The following is a 12,849-nucleotide window of genomic DNA, read 5'->3' as shown; positions in this document are numbered from 1 at the left end:
GTTGTGTTCCATCGTCTACTTCTCTATTCCTTTGCTGAGTGCTGTAGCTTTAGAGTGAGTCTTGAAGCTGGGTACTTTGGGCCTCCAACTTTGTTCTTCTTTCTTACTGTATTGACTATTTGAAGTCTTTGGCTTTTCTGTTATAGACTTTAGAATCAATTTGTTGATATCCACAAAATAACTTGCTGGAATTTTGACTCAGACTGCACTGAATCTAAAGATGATGTTGGGGAATTTGTTAATTTTTTATTAGAAGTATTCCATTATGTTTCCAATACACTGGAAAGTATTCCAGTATTCCAACATGCCAGAATTGTTTATCCATTTACCAGCTGATGTATATTGGGGTTGTTTCCAGTTTCTGACTATCAAGAATAAAGCCACTATTAAAATTCTTGTACTAATCTTTTAAATGACATATGTTTTTCATTTTCCCCATGTTAATAATTACAAATGGAAGTATGTGCCTAATTTCTGGGGAATGCAATACATGTGTGTATAAGAAACAGTTTTTAAAAATGGTTATGTCATTTTTACACTCACAACAGCAATACACCAGAGTTTCAGTTGCTTCATAACCCGTCACTGTTTGGTGGTGTTGGTCTTTTCAGTTTTAATCACTCTAGTGGGTATATAGTAGTATTTCATTGTGGTTTTAATTTGCATTTCCCTGAAGATGAATATTATTAGTAAAATGAATGTTTTCAATTCCTTATTGGCCACTTGTATATCTTCTTTTGTTTTGTTCAAGGCTTTTTTGCCCATTTAAAAAAATCTGTGTTTTCATCACTTTCTTATTGAATTGTCAGAGTTCCTTATATATTCCGGATACAAGGTATCTGTCAGGTATATGTACTATAAATACATTCTCCTAGTTTGTGTCTTGTCTTGTCACTTCGGTGACCATAGATTTAGAATTTTGGTGAAGTCCAATTCATCAGGGCTTTCTTTTCTCTGGTTTTGTGGTTTCTGTAAGAAATCATTGCAGGGTATAAAGAAATTGTCCTATGCTTTCTTTTAGAAGCTTTGCAGTTTTGGCTTCTTTGTTGACGTCTGTGATCCATCTCCATTGTGTCTGGTGTGAGATTCATATGTTTCCCCAGCAGCTGCTCAAGTGCCATTTGTTGAAGACTTGGCTTTCCCCACTCAACAGCTTGATGTCTTTATCAAAAATCAGGTGACCATATATTTGTGGGTCTATTTCCAGACTCTACTTTATCTGTCTTATGTCAATGCCACACTATCTTAATTACTTTCGTTTTACAGTAAGCCTTGAAATCAGGTACTGTAGGGCCTCCAAACTTGCTCTTCTTCAACAGTTTTGGTTACCCAGGCCCCTTGCTTATCTATAAAAATTCGCAACTTGTCATTTTCTATAAGTGTCCTACTGCCCTTTGATTAACACTTTCATACTTGTATGAGAACTGACATATTAACATTCAATTAGCCTTCCAATTTATGAACTTCTCTCCATCTATCTAAGTCTAAAATTCTCTCCTCAAGGTTTAATGACTTTCCGTGTATAAGTCTTATTTGTCTTTTGCTAAATTTATTCAGCATTTTATATCATTGTAAACAGGGTGGCTTTTATTTCATTTTGCAACTGTTAACTGTTTATTGCTATTAGAAACGCAATTGAGTTTTGTAAACTGACCCTTCTAAACTCATTTATTGGTTCTAGTACCATGTGTGCTTGGAGAAGGCGATGGCACCCCACTCCAGTACTTTTGCCTAGAAAATCCCATGGACAGAAGAGCCTGGTAGGCTGCAGTCCATGGGGTCTCAAGAGTCGGACACGACTGAGTGACTTCTCTTTCACTTTACACTTTCATGCATTGGAGAAGGAAATGGCAACCCACTCCAGTGTTCTTGCCTGGAGAATCCCAGGGACGGGGGAGCCTGGTGGGCTGCTGTCTATGGGGTCGCACAGAGTCGGACACGACTGAAGGGACTTAGCAGCAGCAGCATGTGTGCTAAGTTGCTTCTGTCATGTCCAACTCTTTGGACTCTGTAGACAGTAGCCCACAGGCTCCTCTGTCCATGGGATTCTCTGGGCAAGAACACTGGAGTGGGTTGCCATGCGCTCCTCCAGGAGATCTTTCTGACCCAGGGATTGAACCTGTGTCTTTTATGTCTCCTGCACCGGCAGGCAGGTTCCTTACCACTAGCGCCACCCACAAAGCCCTAGTAGTTGTTTATTAAATTTCTTAGGATTTTCTCTATAAGCAATCATTCATAAAGAGTTTTCCAAAAGATTTTTCAATCTTTATGTCTATTATTTCCTTTTCTTGCCTTATTGCATTCACTAGAACTTCAGAGAAGGGGACAACAGAGGATGAGATGGCTGGATGGCATCACCGACTAGATGGACATGAGTCTGGGTGAATTCCGGGAGTTGGTGATGGACAGGGAGGCCTGGCGTGCTGTGGTTCATGGGGTCGCAAAGAGTCGGACATGACTGAGCGACTGAACTGAACTGAGAACTTCCAGTGCAATGCTAAATAGAGGAGATAATGCAGACATTAATGTTATGTTCTTGATCTCAGGAGGAAAGTGTTTGGTATTTCACCATTAAATATGATGTTAGCAGGAGATGTGGGGGCAGATTCCCTTTGTCAGATAAAGTAAGTTCTCTTCTTGTCCTAGTTTGCTGAGAGTTTTAAAGTCATAGATGGGTGCTGCTGCTGCTGCTGCTGCTGCTCAGTGGCTTCAGTCGTGTCCGATTCTGCGCAGCCCCATAGAGGGCAGCCCACCAGGCTCCCCCGTCCCTGGGATTCTCCAGGCAAGAACACTGGAGTGGGTTGCCACTTCCTTCTCCAATGCATGAAAGTGAAAGTGAAGTCACTCAGTTGTGTCCGACCCTTAGTGACCCCATGGACTGCAGCCCACCAGGCTCCTCCGCCCATGGGATTTTCCAGGCAAGAGTACTGGAGTGGGTTGCCATTGCCTTCTCCAAGATGGGTGCTGAATCATGTCAAATGCTTTTTCTTCATTTATTTAGAGGACCATATGGTTTTCTCCATTATTTTGTTAATATGGTAGATTATATTAATTATGTTTTCTAATGTTAAGTCAACTGTTCATTCCTGTGATAAACCCTACTTGGTTATAAAGAATCATATCCTTCTTATGTATCATTGGATCATATATACTAATGGTTTGTTAAGAAGTTTAAGTTTTTAATGTCTATAAGAAATATTGAGTGATAACTTTCTTTCTTATAATCCTATGTCATATTTTGGTATCAAGGTTATACTGACTCTATAACAATACATTCTTCCTCTCCTATTTTCTGAAGGAGTTTGTGTAAGACTAGTAGTTCATTTGTGGTGATTCATTGGTAGAAACATTTCTTACTTAAGTTTTGATGGAATCTGCCAGTGAGACCACCTGACTCTGGAGGAATTTTCTTTGTGGAATAGTTTTGAATACAAATTCAAATTCTTTAATAGTAATAGGGTCATTCAGATATTCTATTTTTTTCTCATGGAAGTTATGATAAATTACATTTTCTGAGGAAATTGACTATTTCATCTAAGCTGTCAAATTAATTAGCAGAAATTAGTTCATAATATCCAGTTATTACTATTTAAATTTCTGTAGGATATGCAGTTATGACCACTTTTTCTTTGCTAATGTTGGTAATTTATATTTTTCCTCCTTTCTTCCTTGATTACTTCTTTCAGTGTTTTGCTAATTTTACTAAATTTTTAAAAGAAACAAATTTTGGCTTTCTTAATTTCTCTATTGTTTTACAATGTCTACTCCTGTTGTTATTATGTATTTATTCCTAATTATTTCAGTTTATTCTTCCTTTTCTAGCTCCTTAAAGTGGAAACATAAATTACAGATGTTCACCTTTGTTCTCTTCTAATCAAGCCATGTAAAGTTATACATATGTTTTTTGTTGTGCATATTATTTCAGTGAATCCAGTAAAAGCTCGTAAATTGTACATGCATTTTCATTCAGTTAAAATTATTTTCTAATTTCCTTTGTGATTATTCTATTTAGGAATGCTATTTAACTTTTAAATATTAGAAGTTTTCTGGAATTCCATTGCTATTGACTTATAATGGAATCATGCTGTGGTCATAGAACATATTCTTTAAGATTTTAATCCTATGGAATTTATTGATATGTCTTTTACTGTGCACAATAAGGTCTATCTTGGTGAGCGAATCATGAGTACTTGATTAAATTATATCGTACACTTTTTGGGTAGTGTTTTATAAATTTCAGTTAGGACAAAGTGGTTGTTAATGTTCAAATCTTCTATGTGCTTTCTAATATTTTGCTTTAATTTTTTTATTGATTACTGAAGAAAGGGATTTAAAAATTTTCTATTGTTGTTCTCTCAGTTTTTGTTACATACATATTATGACTGTTATGGTTTCTTCATTAACTAACCTTTTTAGAATGAGAAAATATTCTTTTTACCTCTGCTAATACTTTTCATCTAGAACTCTATTTGGTGTTTAATAGCATCACACTAGGTTTCTTATACTTATTATTTACACAGTCTACCTTTTCCTCTTTTGGCTTCAACCTACTGGTTTTTGTATTTAAACTGTATATCTTAAAGACATTAGGCAGTCTTTTAAATCTAACCTATTTTGGTATTTTATTTTAATGCCTCCAATGACATTTATGTTCTTTTGGATATTTTTTAGTGGTTTTTCTAGGTATTTCACTATGCATCCTTAACTTACTGCCCGTCTACTTGCATTTAATATTATTATATATCACTTCACATAAAACGTAAGAATCTTATAGTCATGCAATTCCACTTACCCTCTCTTATCCTTTAAACTATTTTATCATATATTTTATATTTGCATACATCATAAATTCCATAAAACGGTATCTTATTTTTAGCATTAAATAATCTTTTATATTTACACATATATTTTTCATGTCCTGTAAATACTTCCTTCATGTAGGTTTGAACTTCCACCTGATATTACTACCCTTCAGTCTGACAAATTTCCTTTATCATTTACTGTACTGCAGGCCTACTGGAGACAAATTCTCTCAGATTATACAACATCAAAAATAACTTTATTTCACTTTATTTTGAAGGATATTTTAGCTAGATTTATAATTCTAACTTGACATTTATTTATCTTCTTTTTTTTTTGGTCTTTCAGCACTTTAACAATGTTTTTGCTTGTATTCCAGCCTCTGTACTCTGTGGTAGGAATCCTTTGGTTAACTGCATCACTGATACCTTAAACATAATATGTCATTTTTCTCTAGCAATGTTTAAGATTTTCAAGATCTCTTTAATTCAGGTTTCAGCAATTTTACTATAATCTTTCAAGATGTGGTTTTACTTTTCTTTATCCTGTTTAGGATTTGTTGGGAGAAGGAAATGGCAACCCAGTCCAGTATTCTCGCATAGAGAATCCTGTGGACAGAGAAACCTGGTGGGTTCCTGTCCATAGGGTCTCACAGAGTCAGACATGACCGAAGTGACTTAGCATGCATACATGCATTGGAGAAGGAAATGGCAACCCACTCCAGTGTTCTTGCCTGGAGAATCCCAGGGACAGAGGAGCCTGGTGGGCTGCCGTCTATGGGGTTGCACAGAGTCGGACACGACTGAAGCGACTTAGCAGCAGCAGCAGGATTTGTTGAGCTTCATGTAAGTTAAGGTTTTCAGCCAGTTTAGGAAAGTTTCAGCTATTAGTTCTTCAAATATTTTTTCTGATCTACTTCTCTGTCCTCTCCTCTGGGACCCCAATTACATGTATGTTATACTGCTTGATATTGTCCTATAATTCACTGAGGTTCTGCTCATTGTTTTTAATCTTCATTCTCGTTGTTCTTCATATTAGATAATGTTTACTGATCTGAAGTTTATTTACCCATTATTTCATCATTTCCATTTTTCACTTAAGATTATCCAGTTACATTTTCATTTCAAACATGTTACTTTTCAGTTCCAGAATTTTCATTCGGTTTGTCTTAATTATTTCCATTTCCCTGCTGAGAGGTCTCTTCTTTCACTTACTATGACCATGTTTTTGTTTATGTTCTTGAACATATTTTAATATGTTTTAAAGTTATTGTCTGAAAATACCAACATTTAGGTTACTTTCTTTTCTTGATTATGGATAACAATTTCCTATTCCTACACATATTCTTTAATTTTTGGTTAGGCAATAAATATTTTGAATGGTGTTATAGAGGCTTTAGATTCTGTTTTATACCTTTAGAGTATTAATATTTTTGTTCTTTCAGACAAATCACTAGCTGAACTTGTGAATACTTAGGATTGCATTTTGTTATGATCTACTTTGGTTATGCCCTTAAGTTTTAGGGTGAATCCTTTATTCTTAAAGGCAAGGCCTTTCTGAGGTTTCAGGCAAAAACCCAAGCGTTTGCCAAGTGTTTGTAATGATTTACATTACATTCCCTATAACTTGGGTGAGATTCAAATTCCATACTCTATAGGCAGTCGTAGGCAGTAGACAGATGTTGACATCTCTGCTCAGCTTTTCAGTGATTCAGTTATCGTTTTCCACTGGGCTCACTGGCCTTTCCCCATACATATGCAGTTTAGAAGTCATTCAAGCATGACAGGGAATTTAAACACAGAAGTGGAACTCTCTTCTGTATGGCTGACTTCTCTCTGGAATTTCCTCCCTTAAATCCCAGCCACCCTGGCAGCCTTGAACTCCATCTTCAGCCACTTCAAGATAATATGATTATGGCCTTGAATTGCAGTTGTTCTTTATGGAATGTGGAGTGCCCTCAGAGGAGAAGCTGTATAAATGTAGATCTCATGCACTCCAATTTCTTTCTTTCAAGGGTCAAACTGCCAACATTTTCTGCCTTTTCGCGATCAGACTCTATGTCTTCAAATTTTAAGTTCTGTTTTTTTAAGAATATTTCATCTGGAGTTTTCAATAGTTATCAGGAGGAGAGTTAATCCAACATAAGCTTCTCTATCACTGAGAAGACTGGCATTCTATCACAAAAATTTTAATTTGTGTGTGCGCTAAGAATAAACTGTAAAAAGATATAAAAAACTCTCATCTTTATGAATACTCAGAAAACCATTCAATAATATATCCTGAAGGGATCCTCAGGTGTTATCCAGACTACTCTATCCTATAAGGCAATCCCTGTACACTGACGTATCATGCATTATGATTAACCTCCTGCTTTTACTTGTTTCAGTAGGTAATGTTTACTGAAGTACTGTTAATTACTAATGTTTCAGTAATGATTCCATACAAGTATATACTGCAAAATGATCACGACAGTAAATCTAGTTGACATCTATTACCACACATAGTTACACTTTTTTGTGTGTGTGATGAGAGCTTTTAAGATTTACTCTTAGCAACTTGCATATATTTAATACAGGATTATCAACTATAGTCACCATGATTTACGTTACATTCCCAGGGCTTTTTTATTTTATAACTAGAAGTTTGTACGTTTTGACCACCTTCACTCAAAATGAAGTGAAGGTGGTCACCTCCTCACCCCCAGCTTCTGGAGGCTACTAATCTGTTCTTGGTATCAATGAGCACTCTCTCTCTCTCTTTTTTAAAGATTCTACATACAAGTGAGGTTATATGGCATTTGTTTTTCTGTTGGACTTATTTCACTTAGCATCCTGCCCTCAAGGTCTATCTGTGTTGTCACAAGTAGCAGGATATCCCTCTGTTTAAAGCTGAATAATATTCCATTGTGTACATATACCACATTTTCTTTATCCATTCATCCATCAATGAACACTTAGGTTGCTTCCATGTCTTGGCCATCACAAATAATGCTAATCTCCAGCTCAGTTGGTAAAAAATCTGCCTGCAAGGCAGGAGACCTGGGTTTGATTCCTGGGTCAGGAAGATCTCCTGGAGAAGGAAATGGCAACTCACTCCAGTATTCTTGCCTGGAGAATCCCATGGACAGGAGTCTGGCAGGGTACAGTCCATGGGGTTATAAGAGTCAGACATGACTTTGCAACTAAACCACCTCACTTTTAAAAGAGGCCAGTGAGGAAAGATGTTTCCTTGGAAAATGAGCTGAATGGAGACTCAATTTTATACTAAAGTTTAAATCCATAAAATGCCTTTTAATAACTCACAGTTCATGGAACTCTACAGACAAAGGGATGTAGAGGCATCTTGGAAGTTGACATTTTCCCACCAAACCACAAATGCGGAAGATGTATCTTCCCCAGTGCCTGTGTGTATGTTATTGACAGTTTTCTTTGCTCTGCTTCACCCCTTCAGTTCCCATGGAGTTCATAATTTTGGTCTGTTTTATCAGGTTATCTTGGGCTTCCCTGGTGGCTCAGATGGTAAAGAATCTCCCTGCAATGCAGGAGACCTGGGTTCAATCCCTGGGTGGGGAAGATCCCCTGGAGGAGGGCATGGCAACTCACTCTAGTATTCTTGCCTAGAAAATTCCACGAACAGAGGAGCCTGGTGGGTGTCACACAGGGTCGGACATGACTAAAGTGACTTAGCAGATACACATCAGGTCCTCTCAGCTTGTTCCATGTTCTGGCATCCATACACTCTGATTCTGCTGAACTGGCTTCTGAATCATTATGACTATCCTGACCCTTAATGCTGAGTATCCTCTCAAAATCCACATGTTGAAGTCCTAACTTCCAGTACTCCAGAATGTGATTTTATGTGGAGACAGGGTCTTCACCAGGGTAATGACGTTAAAATGAAATTATTAGGGTGGGTCAAAATCCAACATAACTAGTATTTTTATAAAAAGGGGAAATATGGACACAGAGACAGGCATAGGAGGAAGATGATGTGAAGAAACACAGGGAGATGTTTATCTACAGAACAATGAACAAGACCTAGAAAAAGATCCTTCCTTCATAGTAGAAACAAATCCTAATGATAATATTGGGTTTCTAGCTTCCAGAACTCAGATAATAAATTTCTCTTGTTCACGGGACCCAGTCTGTGCTATATTGTTACAGAAGCCCTAGCAAACTAATATGCTTACCATCTAACAAATAAATAGATCCCCGTTTTTCTACTTGGTTTGACTTATGACTTTGTTTTGTCTCCTAAGATCCACTCACTCCCTCATCATGGTAAATGGCCAAAAAAGGCAAAATATCCTAAGATTTGTGTCCTAGTTTTACCACTCAAATTGAATGACTTTTCTGATCCTTAGAGTCCTTATATGAAAAATAAGGATACTATCCCTGCCTTACTTATCTGTCTATATAGATAAAGCTCAGATAGGGTATCACACAGAGACTGTAAATCTCTACCCAAGTTTAAGGCAGCCTGAGTTCCTGCTCTTTATTCGTAATAAGCTATTCCTCTTGCCTAATCATAACAGGAACACTGCTAGAGGGCTCTTTGAGAGGATCAAGCTCAGAAGTCTCCACTTTTAATACAGGTCCAACCTCAGACTTTATTTCTGCTATTTCTAGTTCAAGAGGCAGGATGTGAGCAGATGAATAAGGAACTGCTTTGTTCAGGAATGTGGGGTCATGCTTCAAGCTTTCACTATTCACAAATCTCTGGAGGGTTTTAAAGTAACTTCTCAGACAACATATTGATTTTGTTAAGGTAATGAGTTATAGAAACTAAGGCTTTTCAGAAATGTATAAGGGAAGGAGAGCTTTAGTGGCACATCAAACTGTATTAACAAAATTTGAGTCTATTGAATGTGATTTTTCTTTTTCGGTTGTTCTGTGAGGTTTGTGGGATCTTAGTTGCCCAACCAGGAGCTGAACCTGGGCTCTGGGCAGTGAAAGTATGGTGTCTTACCCGCTGGACAGCCAGGGAATTCCCATTGTATGTGATTTTAAATTTGAAAAAATTAAATGTAGGATGCTAGCTGCTTTCCAACATATTTTGTATGCTTTTAAAATGATTTTGTTGAAAAATGGTTACTTCTATAATAATTAACACTTTTATAAAATTAATTATAAAAATAAAACTTACTCTCAAATAGTTAATATTTTAGTTGCGTAAATTCTTCTCTAGTCTCAAACGTTGCTCGAAAGAACTAAATCTTTAAAAGTGACTCTACCCTTTTCAGTTCTCTAGAATGCCTCCAGATGGCGTTAAAACCCTTTTCCTATTTTATATAGTAAAAAATTTAAAAATTAGTAATACTTTAACAATTTGAAACCAGTCACAATCATTATATCATTAGAAATCATGATAATAGAACCACTTATAACTTTTAGGATAATATCTTAAGAAAGACCAGCAAATAATCACAATCTTTATGAAATAAATAGTCATCCTATGCAAGCCAAAGACTCTTCCTAGACTGAGAAACACATCTTGGACAAATACACTCAATAATGTTATATCACAAGCTGTCATTTCTGATGGCTAGAAAGCACTTTAAATGCTTAGTAAGAAGAGCACTGGTCCAAATATGGATATATCCACAAAACTGTCTTATAATAAGAAATCACATTTAACTCCTCAGAAATGATAAAAATAATGATTTTTAAGGAAAAAACCTGTTATTAATTCCTATTCAGCCAAAATAATTTGTTAGCGCGTGAGTTATGTAAACTTTGGCACATAAACTGGGCATCAAATTAATCATCCGAACGTTTTTTGATTGCTTGAGTATTGAGAGGAGAAAGACGAAATGTGGAATGAAGAACGTGCTTAAAAAGAGCCCTTTGTTATCTCTTTACAACTGCGTTTGTAAACTCAAAAAATGAATAATCCCTTCATGGTCCAGAGATGTCTATAATTGTATATTTCACATAATTCAGAGGTGAGTTGCAAAGGGCAGGCCTTAAAATGACACTGGTACTTCCCAGGTGTGTAGGACAGACGATCTCCCAGCATGTGAGAAACGCTCTCCAATTATCTATGACAGTGATAGGCGTTGCTGAGCAAGGTCCAAAAGCTCTCCTCCGTTCCTCCGCCCCATAATACCATCAAATCTCATTACATCTATCTGTACATTATAAAGAGGAGCCTTGTGTTTTCAAGATTACTCTTACTGGGCTAAAGCATTAGAAAGACCTCAAATGCAACTGCATGCAAAAGCATTTAAGCAGACATTATCATGAGAAAGAGAACCACAGACTTCCTTCCATTATTATTATTACTATAACAAGATATTTGTGCTATTTTGTATTATAAGCGTATTAAAGAACTCGGGATAGAAACAGGAAAGAGACTTACGATGTGTTCGATGTGCCATTGTCTGGACTCTCTGGCTCGGCATCACCTTTCTCTTAAAAAAGGAAGCAGAAAAAAAAAAAAAAACAACATGTGAGTGTTACAGCCTTTAAGATTTAAGAGAGATTCAATATTAACAATCATTCAAAATGTGCAGCAGGAGGCTTTTAAAACATCTTTTTATTGTCCAAGAACTGGATTTGCAAAATAGTTTCTTCTCTGTAATACAATTGCCCGGGCACGGATCTATGAATAGGTACGAAGGAGCTGTTTGCAAACAACCAGAGGCTCAGAGTGGAGACCCTGCCAAAAGATAAATATCTTACAGATGGAACCTGTTTTCTTCCCCTTCATTTTACAGAAAATTTGAGGAAATAAACCCCATTAGCATTCTAGATGCAAGGCACTTTGATACTTTTTGCCATGTGTATCCTCAGTCACTTCAGTTGTGTCTGACTCTTCCTGACCCTGTGGCTCCTCTGTCCATGGGATTCTCCAGGCAAGAATACTGGAGTTGGTTGCCATGCCCTCGTCTGGGGGATCTTCCTCAACCAGGGATTGAACCTGAGTCTCTTGTGTCTCCTGCATAGGCAGGCGGGTTCTTTACCACCAGCGCCACGTGGGATGGTGGGGTCTAGTTTGTGTTTAGCCCTAACACAAGCTAAACCAGGTGTGCAGCATCAGAGCTTGGACAAGAGGATTGTACACAACACTGAGGCTGCACCCCAGCTTACAAGATCCCCAAGAATGACACTCCACAGAGAGCCCTGGCAGCAGATTCTGGGGTCACCCTGTTAACGCAGAATAAGATGCAAATCAGCAATCCTTCCTGACCATCTGAGAGGCTAGTTAAGCAACATTTCTGCCGTATGTGGTCAAGGATTGGATGGGTCCATTTTTTGGAGTTTTAAAGGGCAAATTCCTCTCACAGTAGATATAATTCTTAGATCCTCAACCACTGCTGGTTTGAAACTATACATCCTCATATTACAAGGCACTTCTTTTTATTTCCTTGAGGCTAGGAGATAGAAGGGCTTCCCAGGTGGCTCAGTGGTGAAGAATCCATCTGCTAAGCAGGAGACAAGGATTCGATACCAGATTCCCTGGAGCAGAAAATGGCAACCCCCTCCAGTATTCTTGCCTGGTCAATTTCACGGACAGAGGAACCTGGTGGGCTATAGTCCATGGGGTCACAGAGTTGGACACAACTGAGCGACTAAACAACAACAGAGGAGACAGAAGGGTCACGCCTGCCACTGTGAGTTAGCTCTGGCTATTGGGGTCGCACAGAGTCGGACACGACTGAAGTGGCTTAGCATAGCATAGCATAGCATGCTGGCTATGCATTGCTGATAGTTTAACAAACCCCAGAGAAGATTATGAGTTGCAAGAGATGGGACTGAAGGTGGCGACTTGCTTTAGTTTGCTATTTCAAGTCAGGCCTGGAGACCTCGTAGAATCCCTCAGTCTATCATTAAGGGCCTCAGGTTTATGTCCTGTACCAAGCCCCTTTTTGACACCTGGGCTCAGGAATGACCTCCTAAATCACATGACGAACACACTGCAAAGATGCGGTCCACGCTGAACTCAAAAGTAAACTTCTTTTTTCCTTGTAGGAAATGAAACAGTTGTGAGAGACAGAAGACCATTCTATATGGCCCACACATCTATCTCAGGTGTGACCGCGCTAAT

General features: G+C 37.8%; 1 protein-coding gene across 6 annotated transcripts in view; it reads right to left on the bottom strand.

Annotated features, from left to right (window-relative positions):
- The window catches only part of AFF3 (ALF transcription elongation factor 3), a 587,368-nt gene that overhangs the window by 182,010 nt on the left and 392,509 nt on the right, over positions 1-12,849 (bottom strand). For all 6 annotated transcript variants that reach the window (XM_070379962.1, XM_070379956.1, XM_070379957.1 and 3 more), the window contains one exon: positions 11,161-11,212. In XM_070379962.1, the coding sequence (XP_070236063.1) occupies positions 11,161-11,212 (52 nt within the window). The remainder of the gene's footprint in view (positions 1-11,160; positions 11,213-12,849) is intronic.

The sequence above is a fragment of the Bos mutus genome, chromosome 11, assembly GCF_027580195.1.
Source record: "Bos mutus isolate GX-2022 chromosome 11, NWIPB_WYAK_1.1, whole genome shotgun sequence".
Lineage (NCBI taxonomy): Eukaryota > Metazoa > Chordata > Mammalia > Artiodactyla > Bovidae > Bos > Bos mutus.
The sequence above is the reverse complement of the archived record's forward strand: the minus strand, read 5'-3'. Positions and strand labels throughout refer to the sequence as shown.